General features: G+C 45.8%; 1 protein-coding gene across 1 annotated transcript in view; it reads left to right on the forward strand.

The window, feature by feature from the left end:
- Zip48C (Zinc/iron regulated transporter-related protein 48C) overlaps positions 1–17327 on the forward strand; it is a 47962-nt gene that overhangs the window by 27234 nt on the left and 3401 nt on the right. Inside the window, exon 8 of the mRNA XM_070523665.1 lies at positions 8805–8963. Coding sequence (XP_070379766.1) covers positions 8805–8963 — 159 coding nt within the window. The remainder of the gene's footprint in view (positions 1–8804; positions 8964–17327) is intronic.

The following is a 17327-nucleotide window of genomic DNA, read 5'->3' on the forward strand; positions in this document are numbered from 1 at the left end:
CCAGCCTGTACTAAAGTATGCAAACAGCATAGTGTTGTGCACATAGTGCACAACAGTGTTGCAACAGTGCACAACAGTGTTGCACAACAGTGTTGCAACAGTGTTGCAACTGCAATATGTGCACAGTGCCCTTCACTTATTTGACTGCGGTTCATTTAAGTTTTTGGTTAATTCGATCCCGGCCGATGATCCTGTCTAGTGCCCACATGTTCTTATGGCCCTGAATTTTCATTATTTCAATCCTCAAATTGGCCTTTGTTGGGTAATTCAAACTTAGCTGGTCAGCACACACTTACCATACCCCAGTGGTGATCCCAATAAAGACCCCATTAGCGGCAGCATCTGTTTTGGCAGAGCTTAAGGGACAGTGAATGCGTCGAATACACATTATACCCCATCAAAAATGCCTATTTCCGGCCTGCCCTAGCAAAATTTTCAAGACTGATTACAGTATTCATCCAAGTCTAATGCGCACCCTTCTTCCTCAATAAATAAATAAAAATTAGACTGAATATTGCCTCTGTGGTGCAGTCCACCTTTTTTCATTTTCCTGTGCTGTCCTCTGCCGCACACCACTAGAATCATTCTGGAAAGGTGTCGGAGAATTTGCTGGTTGATTTCTTAACCTGTTGAGTGCACATCGGTTGCGCGTTTTGTGAATTGCGAATGATTCTTAATAACTTCTCCAGGGTCGCATGTCGTTCCTGGAAGCCATGTAGCACTCACTGAGCAGGCCTGAGTGCGCTGTTGTGTTCAGACTACAGCCGATAAAAGCATGCTGAGTTCTGTCTACTGATGTAGCTGCCTTGGAGTTCGTTGACACTCATTTCTGCACTTGCACCTACCTCCCTTTATGAATTATTTCTTGCGTGCTTTTTAGACATTTCGCATATTGAAGAAGTCTTCGAGTGCAGCCTCTCACATTAGATTTATCAAAACACTGCACTTGTTTACATCAATATTGCTACGGAACAGTATTCGCGATGACGAAGAGGCGAGCAGTGTGAAGATGACGACGATGATTAGAGGCTAGCATGGGCTGTTGCCGCTGGGCCAAGTGCGGCGTATCTCCTTGTAAATGTACTTGTATATAGCTTTTCGTCTGCGTCTTCTTACGTAACATGTCTGGTGGAGATGGCCGTTCCCGGACTTTAACGATCGTCCTTTGGCCCAAACTGCAGCTGTTAAACATCGCATTGATACTGGCAATGCCTCTCCTATTCATCGCCGCCTGTATCGAGTGTCACCGGCTGAGCGTCAAGTTATTCACGCAGAAGTTCACAATATGCTTGCCAAGAACATCATAGAACCGCCGTTTAGTCCATGGGCGTCACCTGTTGTACAGTCGAACCCAACTATATCGAACCGGTTTACATCGAATTATTCTATATATCGAACAATTTCTGGACACGGTATAGTTACAATGAGTATATATAGCAAAAATTACGCTTACATCGAACAAAAAAAAGCAGCGACTCCCGATATATCGAACGTCAAGCGGCAGAAAGTGCCCCCGGAAGTTGGCTTTCCCTCATGGTGGCAAGAAAACCCGGCAGCGCGGCTCCATCCAACCGCTCTCCCTACCTTGACCACCCTGCCTCGGACGAGCCGTTGACACCCCCCTGCAAAAAATGATCCTGGCTCGCCCGCAGCGCTTGCTCAGGCAGCCAATCAGAGGCTCTTGTGCCCTCGTCGTGCAAGATGGCGGAAGTGCTAGTTGTCTCGCTGCTTTTCTGGTTCATTGTGTGTGCGCCTCGTAGGCCTTCTCCCGCAGTGTTGCCGTGATGAAGCGGCAGAATTTGCCTTTCGCCGTGAAGCTCGAAATCATCAATAGGATTGAACGCGGTGAGAAGTCGGATGTCCCCGCAGCGTACAAGATTTCGAGGAGCACTCTCAGAACGATCTTGAATGGGGAGATTACGGCTAAAGCGGCCAAACACGCGACCCGGTGCCCGTGGCGCCCGATGCGTACGCACGGCCGTGTGCGAGTGGTTTATCCGAAATTGCTTCAGCCGTGCCGACTTTCGCGTGCTCGGCGATGACTAAATTCTGATGAATGCGACGAAGCCGTTGCCGATGTTGCCGAAGTTTGGAGTGAGCTGTCAGAATTTCTGGAATCCGTTAACGAATCAACGGTGGACGAGTTTGTGAGCTCAAATGATGGTGGCGCAACCACAGGAGAGCCCGAAAACGAAGTCTACATTGCCAACATTGTCCCGAGCACAAGTGAAAGCGTTCACAATGAAGAAAGCAACGACGGCCCTTGGCCCACATCCTCCGAAGTGATTGGTGCGCTCGAACTAGTCCGTGCTTCTGCGCATATGCAAAAGGTTGCGGCCTCAGCTGCTCCAACGCTTTAGACAATGTGGAAAAGTGCGTGCATTGCAGGCGGCGAAATTGCCCAAGCAGAAGAAAATGCAGGACTACTTCGTGCAAAACTAAGCTAGTTTCACCAATAAAGTGATGTTACAAATGGTATGTGCTTTTATGACATCCAATTATTTAGCAGGCTTATATCGAATTATGCTCTATATCGAACTGATAGGCGTTTTTTTGTGAGTTCGATACAGCCGGGTTCAACTATACCGGTTAAAAAGAAGGATGGCTCATGGCGCTTTTGCGTGGATTATCGGCACCTTAACAGGGTTACCAAAAAGGACGTGTATCCCCTACCTCGGATTGATGACGCCCTTGACTGCCTCCACGGTGCTCGCTACTTCTCCTCTATTCACCTTTGCTCCGGCTACTGGCAGGTTGCTGTGTGCGATCTCGACCACGAGAAGACTGCTTTTGTAACACCCAATGGTCTTTATCAATTCAAAGTGATGCCGTTTGGTCTATGTAATGCTCCTGCCACTTTTGATCGCATGATGGACTCCCTTCTTCATGGTTTCAAATGGTCCACGTGCCTGTGCTACTTGGACGACGTTATAGTATTCTCCCCAACGTTTGCTACGCACCTCGAGCGGCTCTCATCAGTCCTGGACGTCATTTGTCGAGCTGGTCTGCAACTCAACGCATCGAAGTGCCAATTTGGCCATCGCCAGATTACCGTCCTTGGGCATCTCATTGACGCGAACTGAGTACAACCGGACCCAGACAAGATCCATGCTGTTACGCACTTCCCTGTTCCGAAGTGTGTCAAGGATGTGCGCAGCGTCATCGGCCTTTGTTTGTACTTCTGCCGTTTCGTGAAAAATTTCGCGGCCATAGCACGACCACTAACCAAACTTTTGAAAAAAGACGCCCCTTTCCAGTGGGGCGATAACGAGGCCTCTGCATTCTCGCATCTAAACAACCTTCTCACAACGCCTCCCGTTCTGGCCCATTTCGATCCTTCTGTGCCTACCGAAGTCCGTACTGATGCCAGTGGTCACAGAATTCGCACAGTACTGGCACAACGCCAGCGCGGCAACGACCGTGTTATCGCTTACGCGAGCAGGCTCCTCCCACCCTCGGAGCACAGCTATTCCATCACTGAGCGTGAGTGTCTGGCCCTAGTTTGGGCGGTTGCGAGATTCCGCCCATGCTTATATGGGCGACCCTTTTCCGTTGTCACAGACCGTCACGCACTTTGCTGGTTATGCTCACTGAAAAATCCTACAGGAAGACTTGGTCACTGGGCCTTACGCCTCCAAGAATATTTGTACTCTGTCACCTACAAATCTGGCCAACTACTCAAGGACGCTGACTGCCTGTCTCACTACCCGGCAGACGAGCCTGACGACGCCGACAGTAGTACTGCCAACGGCATTTTTTCTGTCTGCCTTCGCTAACATCGCCGATGAGCAGTACCGAGACCTATCGCGGCGAGCACTCATCGAGCGTCTGCGCTCTACACCTACCGACGCATCCGTTCGCCGATATGGCCTCCAGGGTGGCATTCTGTACCAAAGGAAGTTCCTCGCTGACGGATCTCATCTTCTTGTCGTGCCAAAACATCTACGATAGACTGTGCTCTTTGAGATGCATGACGCACCCACTGTAGGACATCTTGGAGTAACCTGCATGTACGACCACATCCGCCACCACTTCTATTGGCCTGGTCTCGCTCACTCCGTTCGACGCTATGTTGTTGCCTGTGATCCCTGCCAGCGTCGGAAAACACCTCAGGTGCTACCTGCCAGTCATCTACAGCCGATCATCGTCCTTGTGGGACCGTTCTTTCGTGTTGGATTAGACCTCCTCGGTCCCTTTCCCACGTCATCCTCTGGGAACAAATGGGTTGCTGTCACAACTGATTATGCCACCCGATACGCCATCACGCGGTCTCTCCCTACCAGTTGCGCCACTCACGTCACAGACTTTCTCTTGCGTGACATTATCTTGCTTCATGGCGCCCCGCGACAGCTACTTACTGACTGTGGTCGTAACTTCCTCTTCAAAGTTATCGCCGACATTGTGCGTTCCTGCTCCACTCAAGCTGATTGCCTCATACCATCCTCAAACCAAAGGCCTGACAGAGCAGTTAAACCGTACTCTTACTGATATGCTGTCCAAGTATGTTTCCAAGGACCACCATGACTGGGACATTGCCCTTCCTTACATCACATTTGCTTATAATTCTTCCCGGCACGACACCGCCGGATTTCCTCCATTTTATCTGCTGTACGGTTGCAAACTAACCTTGCCCCTTGACACGGCACTTCCTCCTGCTGCAATCTCAACGAGCGAGTGTGCGAGCGACGCCATCGCCCTCGCCGACCGTGCATGCCAGCTTGCCCGTGCTCGACTGACGGCTTCGCAAACTACTCAGCAGCATCAGTACAACGCCCGCCACCGTGACCTACAGTTTTCACCTGGTGCGCTCGTGCTCCTGTGGTCGCCCTCTCGTCACATTGGACTTTCAGAAAAGCTCCTTTCACGATACGCAGGGCCCTACCGCATGCTGCACCAGGTGACACCTATGATGTACGAAATTGCTCCTGTTAGTTCTGCCTTGTCCTCTCCTCTGGCAGCTAGTGATGTCGTGCGCGTCACTAGGCTCAAGGCCTACTGACTTCATGGAGTGCAATTCACGGAGCAAAAGACATGGCATCCAGTGTTAGAAATGTGTGAAATGGAATTTGTACATGTCAATGAAAAACACAGCATGTGGGTCATTTGTGTGCACACACGGAACCGACGAGACTGGAAAGAAAGAGACAACGACCATGCCACAACGAGCCGGTCGGAAAAAAACACACACCAGGTGGTTTATGGTGTGACAGATTGCCGCTTTGCTCTGGTGGCATTGTAAGCGCCAGCGATGTTCCTTTGTTCATGACCTGCGAGATTACATGCTTGCTCGTTTAGTGCGGACGATCTCGGAGGCCATGCCTCGTTGCCGTTTGTTTTCCGCGCTGCCGCTTTGCCCCAGGGGCACTGTAGTGCCAGCGACGTTACATTGCCTCTTGAGCGGCGGTTTGATGAGGACGGGCATCGGTTGCACCTGCAGTCCAGTGCATTGCAAGCCTTGGTCCTCTGAGCGAGTTCTTTAAACTGAAATATTGACTGTTCTGAAATTCGTTTTAAGTGAAACGTTTTTGCATAGAATCTATAGGAAAACTGCCGGGGATTTTTAAACAGTTGGTTGTTCTGAAATATTCATTAAACCAACGTTCGTACAACTGAAAGTTTACTGTATAGGGAATGAATGAATGTTTGATGTTTAAAGAGACACTAAAGGTTAATATTAAGTCAATGTCGACTGTTGAAATACCATCCCAGAAACCTCGAAACGCTTGTTTCGTGCAAAGAAGAGATTTATTTTAAGAGAAAATGGGTTCTGAAGCATCCGCGTACCTCTAGCGCAGTTCAATTCTCCCGTCCTCCGATCGAGGAGTATTGACATCAGGGTCTCATAGTGATGGTGCGCCGTCGATGAGTCAAACGGCTCCCGCACACGGCGCTACGGCTTTTCTGCACAAAAAGCAAACGCGCAGCCAGAAGCAGAGCCAATACAGAGCCGACAGCCTCGCAAAAGCAGAACTAGGGAGGCTAGTCGAAGGTAAAGCGCACGACGATAAGGTAGTTCTTTATTTTATGACGCCAACTTCGACGCTCGTTGCAATGGATGACCCTGACAATGACACATTAGCTCGCGATGCTGGGCTTGAGTTTAGCGATTTAAGCTCTGATGAACGTGACCTGCTGTTGAGGGCTCGCGCTGCCGGCGTCGTTGCATACTACTACGACAACGGCTTGCTTTGAAAGGCACTTCACGCGACTTCAGTAAGTCGGCGTTGAACCCGTAATCCTCCGTACAAAAGTGCAGCGCGCACACTACATGATTTTTCGGCTCTTTGCCAGCGCGCTGTGACAGAGGTACGGCACTTAACCACTTCAAACGGAGAGCTTCACTCGCAGGCACACAGTGATACCATAATTACACGATTGTAAATCGACCACTTTTTTTAAATTTGAAAATCTGAAGTGGGGGGTCGACTTACAATCGAAACCAATACATGGCACATGGCATCTGCTCTTCCATGGCATGGAAGAGCCGATACTGCTCGCAAGTTTCTCTTTGCCTGTTGACGAAAGGCATTGGTTTGACGCGTTCCACTTGACTGCCGGCTACGTGCTACTTCTATGCTTCCTCAGTCGTCATGAGTGCTCCAGGCCCACTAATCACTCGGCACTCGTTCACAGCACCGTTAAGAGGGCTGCCATCCTTTACACGCCAAAGAAACAAATCACTGTGCAGCGAGCCGCAAGTTCGATGTTTCTGAACGGGTGGTGCAAGAGTGGCAACTGCAGCGAAGCGAAATTATAGCCTGTGACGGCAAGTGAGAAATTTCCCACGTGCCGAAGTCTGGACACTTTCCAGAGCTGTAGGCTAAGCTTGCGGCATACGTCGCTTAAATGCGCAATCGGACCCTGCCAGTGAAGTGCGACATGGTCATGAAACAAGCCCAGATCTTCGCCTTTTAAGGACCTGCTCCGCCGTGAGTATGAGTGGCTGATGGCTGCGTGTAGTTGGGTGCATTCGGCGTGGGCTGCTGTTCCACAAGATGTCGTGGTGCGGTCGTTTGCCAAATGTGGAATTTCACGGGACGACAACGCGCTGTGGGACCGTAGCAACGATGACGATGGCAGCACTAGTGAAGACGAGTAGTCCAGTGACCATGTCAGCTACTAATAAATTTTCGTTATCGAATGCGCCCTCGGGTATGCTCTGCTTTTTTTTTTTTATTCCGGTCACGCGATATGGGGGGTCGACTTACAATTGTGTTAATACGGTAAGTAACGTTGGATTCGCCACTGCATCTGCCCTTGGCCAAGTTCTGCGGACCGTTCGCGCATCCCACAACGTCACATGGACGTGGCATTTTCGCTGCTTGTTCCAAATACAAGTTTCACGAGCCAGCAGGACCACTGCAGCACGGCACGATAAAGAAACAACTGAAACTCCAAAGCACGCGTGCCGAAAAGTCGAGCAGCGAAAATGAAACCTTTCGATCACCCATACTACTCAAGGGTAACGTCAAAATTTTATTTTTTTCTTAGAATCAAATAGAAGTAGACAAGTAGCATTTTCTTCTGTTTTATAATCTAATGAAATGATCTTTTTAATATGAGTGGTTAAGTACTAGTGACATAAATTATGATGAGGAGTGCTTTCGTCATGGGGCTAGTACCGGAATGTCGCTAGGGGTTCTCAAATTGTGTCGTGCATTTACCTCAATTTCTCGGTTACTAAAGCTCTGTTCACGATCATACTGATGCCTTAGACGTTCTAGAGCATTGCTTTATCACTTTAACTTGACTTTCTGGTAACCTTTAGTGTCCCTTTAGTGGCGCAGGTGCCAGGTATGGCCAAAGAGTGTATATAGGGATCTCATTTCACTCAAGTAAAACACATTTTAACAAAGAACACCGTCAGGACTACAGGAAACATACTGACTAGTATTATAAATAATATAACGTTAAGGCCATCTTTTTCTTATGTGTTTGTCTGTTCTTGCTTACTAAGACTCCGCTTATAGCAAGGCTGATATTCTTGATGTCATAAAGTATAATTTACCAGTCCATGTTCACTTAAAATTTCTTTGAGGTCCCTGTAGTTTAGGGCACAGTTTTTATGCAGAGAAGGGCTCTTTGTGTGAAATTATGGTAAGTCCTTGTGATTAGTCTGATTCAAATGTTGCATCAGCTGCTTTTGTGCATGCAACTGCGAAAAAGATAAGGTGGTGCTCTTGATTGTTGAAAGAGTGCACTTGACTTCTCACAGGGGTCCACGTCTGGGACAGGCCTTTGTTCTGCCCTGAACTAAGTCAGTCTTATGATGACGAAAGGTTTTCAAACCAATCTTGTTATGTATTACTCGATTTCTAGGGAACTGCATCATGAAGAGAACTAGTTTAATCCCTTTTGTGCAGTTGTACGTACCGTTTTGACCAATGCGAGATCCCTGGGAAGTACAAAGATAAAAACACACGACACATCTTCTTGGCGTGCTTGGTTCACACGAAGGGTTGGAGCACTCGGACAGGTCATTCATATGAGCACGTTACTAGGCTACTTCAGCTTTGCGTCACCATGTAATGTTGCTTTGCTTCGTTCATTTTTGGTGTCCCAAGAGTGGATCGTTGAGTGCTCACGCACCTTGAGTTCCCACATGTGTTTGTGTCTTTCAAATTAATGACGGTTGATAGTCGGCACTAATGTTTAGTCTGGTCCCTTTCATTATGCAGTTCTTCTCAAGAAGTCGCGCTCATGATGATTGATGATGATGAACTCAGAAGAGAATCTAGCACAGTTACCTGCATGTAGGCTGTCGCCTGTAATCCATCTTTGGCTGCATCATTGCATGGACTCAGGTATGGCCAGCTCAGTGGAGTCGTGGAGCCAGCAGCTGGCATCCTTGGATGCCTGGCGGTGACCATGGCTCAGCCCCTGCTGCCTTATGCCCTCGCCTTTGCTGCTGGGGCGATGGTCTACGTCGTCGTTGATGACATAGTGCCGGAGGCGCAAGCTTGGTAAGAGAAGCTCGGGGGCTTATGTGGCTTGTTATATATTTTATCTGAACTAGCATCGGGAGGAATTAGACGTTGATATTTGCAGAAGAGGTAGTTCATAACACATACTGCCCGAATATGTGGTTTTCCGAAAATCTACTTTATTTTTTTATTTTATTTTTCGGTTTTCAAAGGCAGTGACCCCCCTTAAGGGTCAACTCACATGATGGACAAGCATGCGGCAATCAGTCATACCACGAGAGGTGGTACGAACACAGTCTGGCTTTTGAACGCATTCACACAGCAGACATGAAATGCAGATTACGGATTGTGCAACAGGCTATTAACTCTTGGTAGCACCTAAATTGTTGCAGCACAACGCTTCCTGGGTGGTGCGTTACGGCTTGTAGTTTGCAGTATACTTCTGTTAAGCCTTCCAGGGTCATCACTGTATATGTACGGCATTGGAAACAATCTCAAATGCTCAAAGACGTCTATGGTACGACAGTGACTGCATGTTTTTAAGAATGTGAGCTTTTATTATGAAATTCAGCTTAGTAGGTTCTTAGAAGGTTCTGCTACCTTCTGTAAGTTAAAAAGAAGGTTTTGGGCTCCCACCTCTCCGTTTCTGCCAAAATTTATTTTTCACTTTACGCTGTGGTGGCTACCGTATTGTTGACCTTGGTGTGGCAATCCTTCTCCTTGCTTACTCGTCCTCCGCTCATGCCTGTGCTTGCGCACTGTAGATATGGTGTTGCCATGCTTGCTCCATGTTAGGTTACGGGCATCCGGAAAAAGACCACTATCTCGTGTCTTATCTCTCAATGCATTACAACAAGAGGCTCGACCGCATTGCTCATCCGTAGGGATGTGTTTACTTTGTTTATAGGCAAGAGCTCGCAAAGCAAGAATAATGCCTCGCATGCGTCTCTTTTCCCGAGATGCACGAGAACTGCACAGTACTGTGCACCTCATTCTTTCATACAAGAATACAACTTTCTCTCACTTGGAAAAGCAAAGAATTACTCCCATTACACTAAAGTTGCAATAAATAAAGAAAGTCGCAGTTTGACCCTCAAGGCAAAGCATCGATTACGATAGCAAATTTGTAGACAGCTGTACGAAAAGTAAGGATAGTAGTTTTATCGGCCATAGAAACTTTTAAACATTCACTTACCAACTGAATTAACAAGCATGGTGTCACGTGCACACCAGCGAACATGAACACGTCTCATGCAATGACCGCGGAAACTCTTTATCAAAATGCTGGAGTGGGGAAGTGCGGTACCAGGAGCGAGCGAATTGATGTTTGTGCTGCCTCTGACTTCAACGCTCACTAAGCGTCGAGAACACAGCGTAGTGCGCCTAGATGCATAGACTCTGTCTCAATCGCAGATCGCTTTCAAGATAGGGACCACACGGCCATGCCGTACATAGCAGCCGCCGGAGTAGAAAACTTCTTTTAGTTGTGCCAGTCCCGTACGCAAGATTCAGGAACTCCAATTGCCCGTGATGCAGCCCCATTTCTGTCCGCCTCCACACACGTGATCACTTTCCTTTTAATTGCGGCATCGTGATGAACTTGGCATGTCTTTGCACTCGGCACTTCCATGCTGATAGAGCAAATGCGAAAAACGGGAAGACTGGGAAGACCGGGAAGATGGACGGGGAACTAACCTAAGCACGCATACTACAGCACATGGAGGAAGCTACAGCAGCTAGACTAAAAGCGCGTGTGAGGCGGCCATGTTGAAATGCCGTTGGCGATATGGTAACGCAGATTTAGGGACGTACTCGATTCTAACGTGCACACAATTTTTGGACCCGTTTTATCTGAAAAAATTTTCACGTTAGATTCGAGTAAATATGCTAATCTCAACTACAGAAGTTTCTTGCTCTACAATATGTAGATGTCAGAAAAAACAAACTAACAAATTTTTAAAGTTCCTATTTATACAATGTTACAATGTTGGCTATATTTTTGCAAATATAGTGTCATCATTAATAGCCACAATATCAGCAGGAAGGTAGTACCAATCTATAGATGGTGCAAGGCAAAAAAGACTGAGAAAGATGCTTTGTGTAGCATAGATCAGTCCTAACTTTATGACAGGAACCAGTACGATAGTATAATAGATAATGTAGTCTTGCAAAAAAACTCCACATTCAATGTAAGATGGTGATTGTGATGTAGGTTCTTTTCTTTCTTTAATATTTCCAACTGTTCCCTGAGGCGGAGCCTCCGAGAACCCAATTGAGACAAAGCCATTTGTTCTAAAACATCCACAAAACTTTCAATACGGCTAATGTACATAGAAACTCATGAAATAAACACCCAGTGAAAAAAATTCACATCAAGAAACCAATGCACTCGAAGCTGTATCAGTATCGACACAACGCAAGTCAGGGCAGACCGCGAGTGGCATCGCACGCTACAGTTCAACATGGGGGGGTGGAGGCAAGGCAACGAACGCCACTTCTCGCCAAAAGGTCGATGTGACTGACCGACAAATAGGCGACCACAGCATAGCTGCTCCTGCTTGGAGACAGGAGCACACGCAGCTGGAGGCGGTGTTCTGACCAAGGAGCTGGGTGCAATCTCGGGTCCGTAGCCCAGCTACTCGCATTCTGCCTGTGGGCTCGGGAGTTCGCCAGCCTTGGGCAGCAATCCATGATCGGGTAGACTTGCGACACCTGGGAACGGGTTTATAGGAGGCCCCGGCCGGGTGTAGTCCTGGACGCTCGGGTCCTGAACTCGACGGCCTTCTTCAGCTCCCGGTCCGGTTTCAGTCTTGCGTCGCTTCCTGGAACTGTACCAGGACCCTTGGTGACCCGTGGAGCCCTCCCTCTCTCCTGTGGCGATTGTTCCCTGGAAGCTCCGTGGTCATTCCCAATTGGGTCACTTTCCTTTTGTTTTATCTTCTTGCGCCACACGGTCTTGTGCCCGACGCTCTTTCATGTCGTTGATTTCCATTCACCATGAGATTCACCTCCACACGCGCACTCTTTGTTGTCCTTTTCCTTTCATTTCACAACCATGGCACAGTCTCGTGCACTTCACATATCACAATGATAAAGTGCGTGAAGAGGTGCGAAACATGCGATCTTGCAGTAAAAATACAGTAAAGGAAGGCCAAAATTGGATTTCATTGAGGTAATGCTTGCAGTTCTGTTATAGTTCGAACAGATCAAACGTGTTATTTGCTTGCAGTTCTGTTATATTCGAACAGATCAAACAGATCCAACAGTGTTATTTTGGGCAAGTTCTAGGAAGTAATTACCTTATTTATTTGAATCTAGGCCGGTAGCTTTGTTTCAAATAATCATATGCCAAACTCTAGGGTCGGCTTAGATTCGAGGATTTTAGAAAACACGGCAGGTTGTAATTTAAAATCATAAATATTGAGCATAGCTAGTGCCATCTAGAGAAGTCAGTATCACAGCCGCTATTAGCCGCGCCAGTAACCAACTGAAGTACACGAGAGACGTTGCTATTTTGACCTGTGTCATATCGGCGTGCGGCGTGGCCCATAGCGTGGCGTTATCGTAATGGCACCAAACAGGCAATGCCACTATAGTGCTGCTTTCAAACGCAAAGTTGTGCTAGCCGCAGAGGCAACGTCGAACTTTCAATCCAGGTGGGACATTAGCATCGATGAGAAAAACCTCCGTCGTTGAAGGGGGCAACGGGGGACACTTTTTGTGTGTGCCGCAATGAGGAGATCACAGTGATAAGGAAATCAAGCGTGCGATAACAGAGAGGAGCTGTTCTTCGAGATCGTGCCGTGTTGCAATGCGTGCAACCGGTGCCGCACTGTCTGCGCATGCATGGGCACGCAGATGCGAGCTTGCGCTCGTCCGCAAGTGTGCGTATGGTCTGGGCTATAGCGACGAGGCTAGCAGCTATGATAACGTAGAGTGAGCTGGGCAGTTCATATTAAATAAATGCTGTTTTCAATTTGCGAACACTGTCCTCACTTTTTTGTTCAGACTACATTCGAGGTAAGTTTTTTAAATTTTTTCTGGCTTCGGACATTTCGGAGGTCAGCTTAGAATCGTGGCCAGCCTAGATTCGAATAAGCACAGTAGGTTATCATGTCCGGGATCCCACATAGATGTAGCATATTCCGATTAAGGCTATATTAAAGCTTTGTGCAAAGGGTATTTTAGATCAGACGGAGTTCTAGAAATGTTACAGTGCAGGTTTTGTTAAATAATTTTTAACATTTCTTAATATTCAGTTCCATTAACCAAGAGTTTGACCATTTAGTTCAGTTGAAATCAAGTTGTAATTGGTTAGCATTGGCTTCATTGTTTATTTCACGAAATATAACACAATCATCAGTGAACAAATGTACATTGAGGGCACTGTAGCCGGAAGGTCGTTTATATATATGACAAATAGGAGAGGGCCCAGAACAGAACCATGGGGTACACTAGAATGAACGCCACTGCATGAACTGGATCCATTAGCTACAACAAACTGAATGCAATTTGTTAGGAAATGCTCAATCCATGTGAGGAAGTTAGGTTCCAAAATTAGTTTACTTAGATTGAACAACAGAAGTTTGTGACAAACCTTGTCAAAAGCCTTTAAGAAATCTAAGAAAATACAGTTGGCATAAGACAAATGATCCAAGATTTGATTTAACTTATCAGCGAAAGAAGCCAGTTGCATTTCACATGAAAAGTTGTTCTAAAGCTACGCTAGAGCGAACAGTCAATTAGACTCAGGAAAATTGCCAAGGCTAGGAAAAGTTACATGCTCCAGTAATTTACCGCAGGTAGTAGTCATGAAAACGGGACAGTAATTAATAGACGAGTTTTTGTTACCTGACTTATATAGAAGAATCACTTTCCCGGTTGTTCATTCATTAGGCAGTGCAGATGTGTCTAAAGATTTCTGAAAAAAAGCTTTGAAAGTGAACTGAAATGAACTCCAGTACTTTTAAAAATTTAGTGTTAACAGCTGAGTCACACCTAGGATCATAAACATTCAGAGAATTAATTAAGCTGTAGAACACCAGGCATTTCAACACTAATTGGAGGCATTTGCACATTGTCATATTCAAGTATGGCTGGCAAAACACTTTTACATTTAAAAATGTTTTTCACAAATGTTTGGTTTAAAACAGTAGCATGCTGGTCACAAGGAATAGGGCTAGCTGAGGAGTCATTCAAAATTCAATATAATCTGATCACTAGGTGATGGGTTGTTGATTCTCCAAAATTTATTAGCATTACTTGTTAGTATCAGTGGAAGAATGCTAGATAAAATGTTCTTAACAAGCTTGAGTGCAGTTACATGAGCATCAAGTTTTGTTTTGTAAGCAGCCTGTCTTGATTTAGTGAGTGAGTTCTTTAGCCAAGCAAGAAAGAAGAGAGAATGTTTCTTTTTGTTAGCGAGGCACCTGATGTGGGGCCATACCAAAGTGCTTGAGGGTTTAAAGTAATAATGTGGGTTGGTATGTGTTTATTGGTTAATTCATTTACTTTAGCTAAGAGTGAGTCTCAATTACATTGAATAGAATTATTGTCGAAATCTTGTTAAAATACATAAATAAGGTTAATTCTCTGTTAATTGCATCGAAATTAGCCTTTTCATAGTCTCCTGTAGTATTCTGTTTGGTGGTTTTAAGACTAGACAAGTTAAAAGAGAAAGGAGGCAATGATCGCTTATGCCAGGTGAATGCGCGATTCCAGATACCAGGTCGGGATGCAGCGCTGAAATTAGGTCAATGGTACAGGCTGCATTACCTCTGGATTGCATAGGATCAGTTACCACTTGTGAATTAGAAAAGAAAAACATGGGGGGGGGCTCTAAAAATTCCTTAGATTCTTATGAAAAAGGTGACGATGAAGGTGGCGAAGTGTTCCACACAGTGTTTGGAAAGTATGAAAGTACCAAGGACCACTGTCAGTCGTGAAGGAAAGCGGTTGCGAAGATGGCAAATGGTGTCATAGAATTCATTAATAAATTAACAGGAGGCAGAGGGAGAACAGTAGAACATACCTAGTATTATGTTTTGATGACCAAGGGTAACGGAAGCCCTAACTGTATGAAGTTCACAAACGACACTGATTGCAGGTGAAGGTAAGCCTTTAGCTATTGCTAGAAGAACGTCTCCTCCTCTAAGCACTCTGTGATCGCAACGGTATACAGTGAAATTTTGCACACAGTGAAAAAGTTATTTGTCACTTACACGAGGTGGCAACCCAAGTCTCGGTTAAGGCAATGATAAACCATGGGCTTATCCATAATATTGAAGACTGAACCATGTGTGTATAATACCGCAAACATTAACATATTTCTGTTGCTTTAATGTTACCAAAAAAATGAAGTGTTTAGTATCTGTTTACATAATTCAGTCTGAAGAATTTAAGTCTGCAAAAACAACTTGACCCTCAAACTGATAACTTGATTTTTGGTTAATTCAATCCTGACTGAAGGTCCCGACCACGCCCGTGCAATTTTGCTATAAGCCAAGACTCATTATTTCGATCTTGTAGGATAATCCGAACTAGACTGGTCAACACACGTGCAGCTGACCCCAGTGTTTCCCCATTGGTGTAGTGTCTTGATGGCAGGGCTATAGGACATGCTAGGCTATCACCTGCCAAAAATTGCATTTTTCAGCTTGTCCTCAGCAGAGTTTCAAGTGAAAGCAGCAGTTTACACTGAACGATTGTATTTACCCAATTTGAACATGCACCTTCTTTGTCCGAAAGTAGCCTCCATGTTACATCCGAATATGAAACAGAAACTGTGTTTCCGGCAGTGCCAATAGTCAACTGTCAGCTAGTGTCATCGCGTTTTCATCACAAGATAGTGACGCAGTAAAATTTCACGTGGTTCTCCGACAATGAAGCACTGCTACCGTTACAAAAAGTCCATTCAAAAGGGAAGTTATGTTAGGTGCTAAGCCAGTAGCAGTGGAACTGCATCACTTGCTTTTGGAGGGCTGGAGTATTACACCTCATGAGGTGCTGGTGAAGTGGCTAGTCTAGCCATGGGCCACTGTCCTATTTGCAATGGTTGCAGAATCGTTCAGCAAATGCCAAATATCGAATGCGGTGGATTGTACGAAGAACATGTTGTTGCCCATCACTGTAAAAAACAAAACAAAAAAATAGTTTGCTCCCTCTGGGGCATATGTTCTGAAACAATAATTGTCTGTCTTGCTTGTGTTTACTTAACTGAAAAATCTGCACTCGCTGCTTTCCTGTGAGCAAAGCCATATCACCCTGAGGAAAGGTGCACAAGGTAGCTAATGATTATTGTTATGGAACAAAGACAGGCGCCAAAGGGTCCAAACTCTTTTAATGTGGTAGCAATAAAAGGCTGTCTCGGACCAACGACAATGGAGAGTAAGGCTAAATAAACTTTCATTTTGGGAAGCTAAACTCTACTGATTTCTTCTTTTCTGATTGCCAGAATCGGAGGCTTGCTACCTTACGCTTGTTATAAGATCGAGTGCTTGTTAAATTAAGGTGCCCATTGTTTTCCAGTTTGAACCCATAAAAACTGAATGTGCGTTATATTCAGGCATGCATCAGAAGTGAGTAAATATACTGCGAAATGAAGTTGCAGGGAATTTTGTGTTTTTTTTTTAAATCTACTTCTTTTATTCAACCTGTAATTCACCAGATAGCTCTAGCAACTCCATCTGTCCTTGTTAAAATTGAAATTCAGCTGTACTACAGTCAAATTCGATGGAGCTTGATGAAGGGTTCATTTATGTTACCATTCGAAAAATGCTGCAACAATGCTTGTTCTTACATTTGTCTAGCTCAAGCCGTAACAGGGCAACTTGCACTTGAAGCAAAAACATAACTCGAGGGGTGCGGACGGATGCCCCCATCACCAGTGTCTATGGCCCTTCCCACAAGAACAGAAGGCAGAATGCGTCTCTTCAGCGACAGCATTGAAAAACCATCAGTAAAAAAAAGGGCACAACCTAAACATAGTGTCAGTGCCTGCGTCGTGTTCTTTTCCCTTACCCCATCCAAATTTTGCCCATTTTTTGACAATGTGATGGTCAGTCCTTGTTCACTTGGAGCCTCTTTCTATGTTTTTACCTTTGATAGCACCACAAGTGCAAGGTCTGTTTGTAATTTTTGACTTGGCTCACGCTCCAAGGACGCCAAAGGGCTCTATAGAGTCTTTTCATAATAGTGAAGCTAGGTCGTCTGCAAAGCAGTTTGCCCGGTTAATGGCAGCATAGTCAGTACTGCAGGCAGCATGTACGAACAGTTTCCTTGTATTGTGGGTAGGGCCATCAGCAGTGTCGTTGGCCCTTCCGACAAGAACAAAAGGCAGAATGCATCTGTTCACAGTTTCATGTCCGCCTAGACAAGGTAGACATGGCTCTTGTGATGAAAAAT

Source organism: Dermacentor albipictus, chromosome 8 (assembly GCF_038994185.2).
Source record: "Dermacentor albipictus isolate Rhodes 1998 colony chromosome 8, USDA_Dalb.pri_finalv2, whole genome shotgun sequence".
Classification (NCBI taxonomy): Eukaryota; Metazoa; Arthropoda; class Arachnida; order Ixodida; family Ixodidae; genus Dermacentor; species Dermacentor albipictus.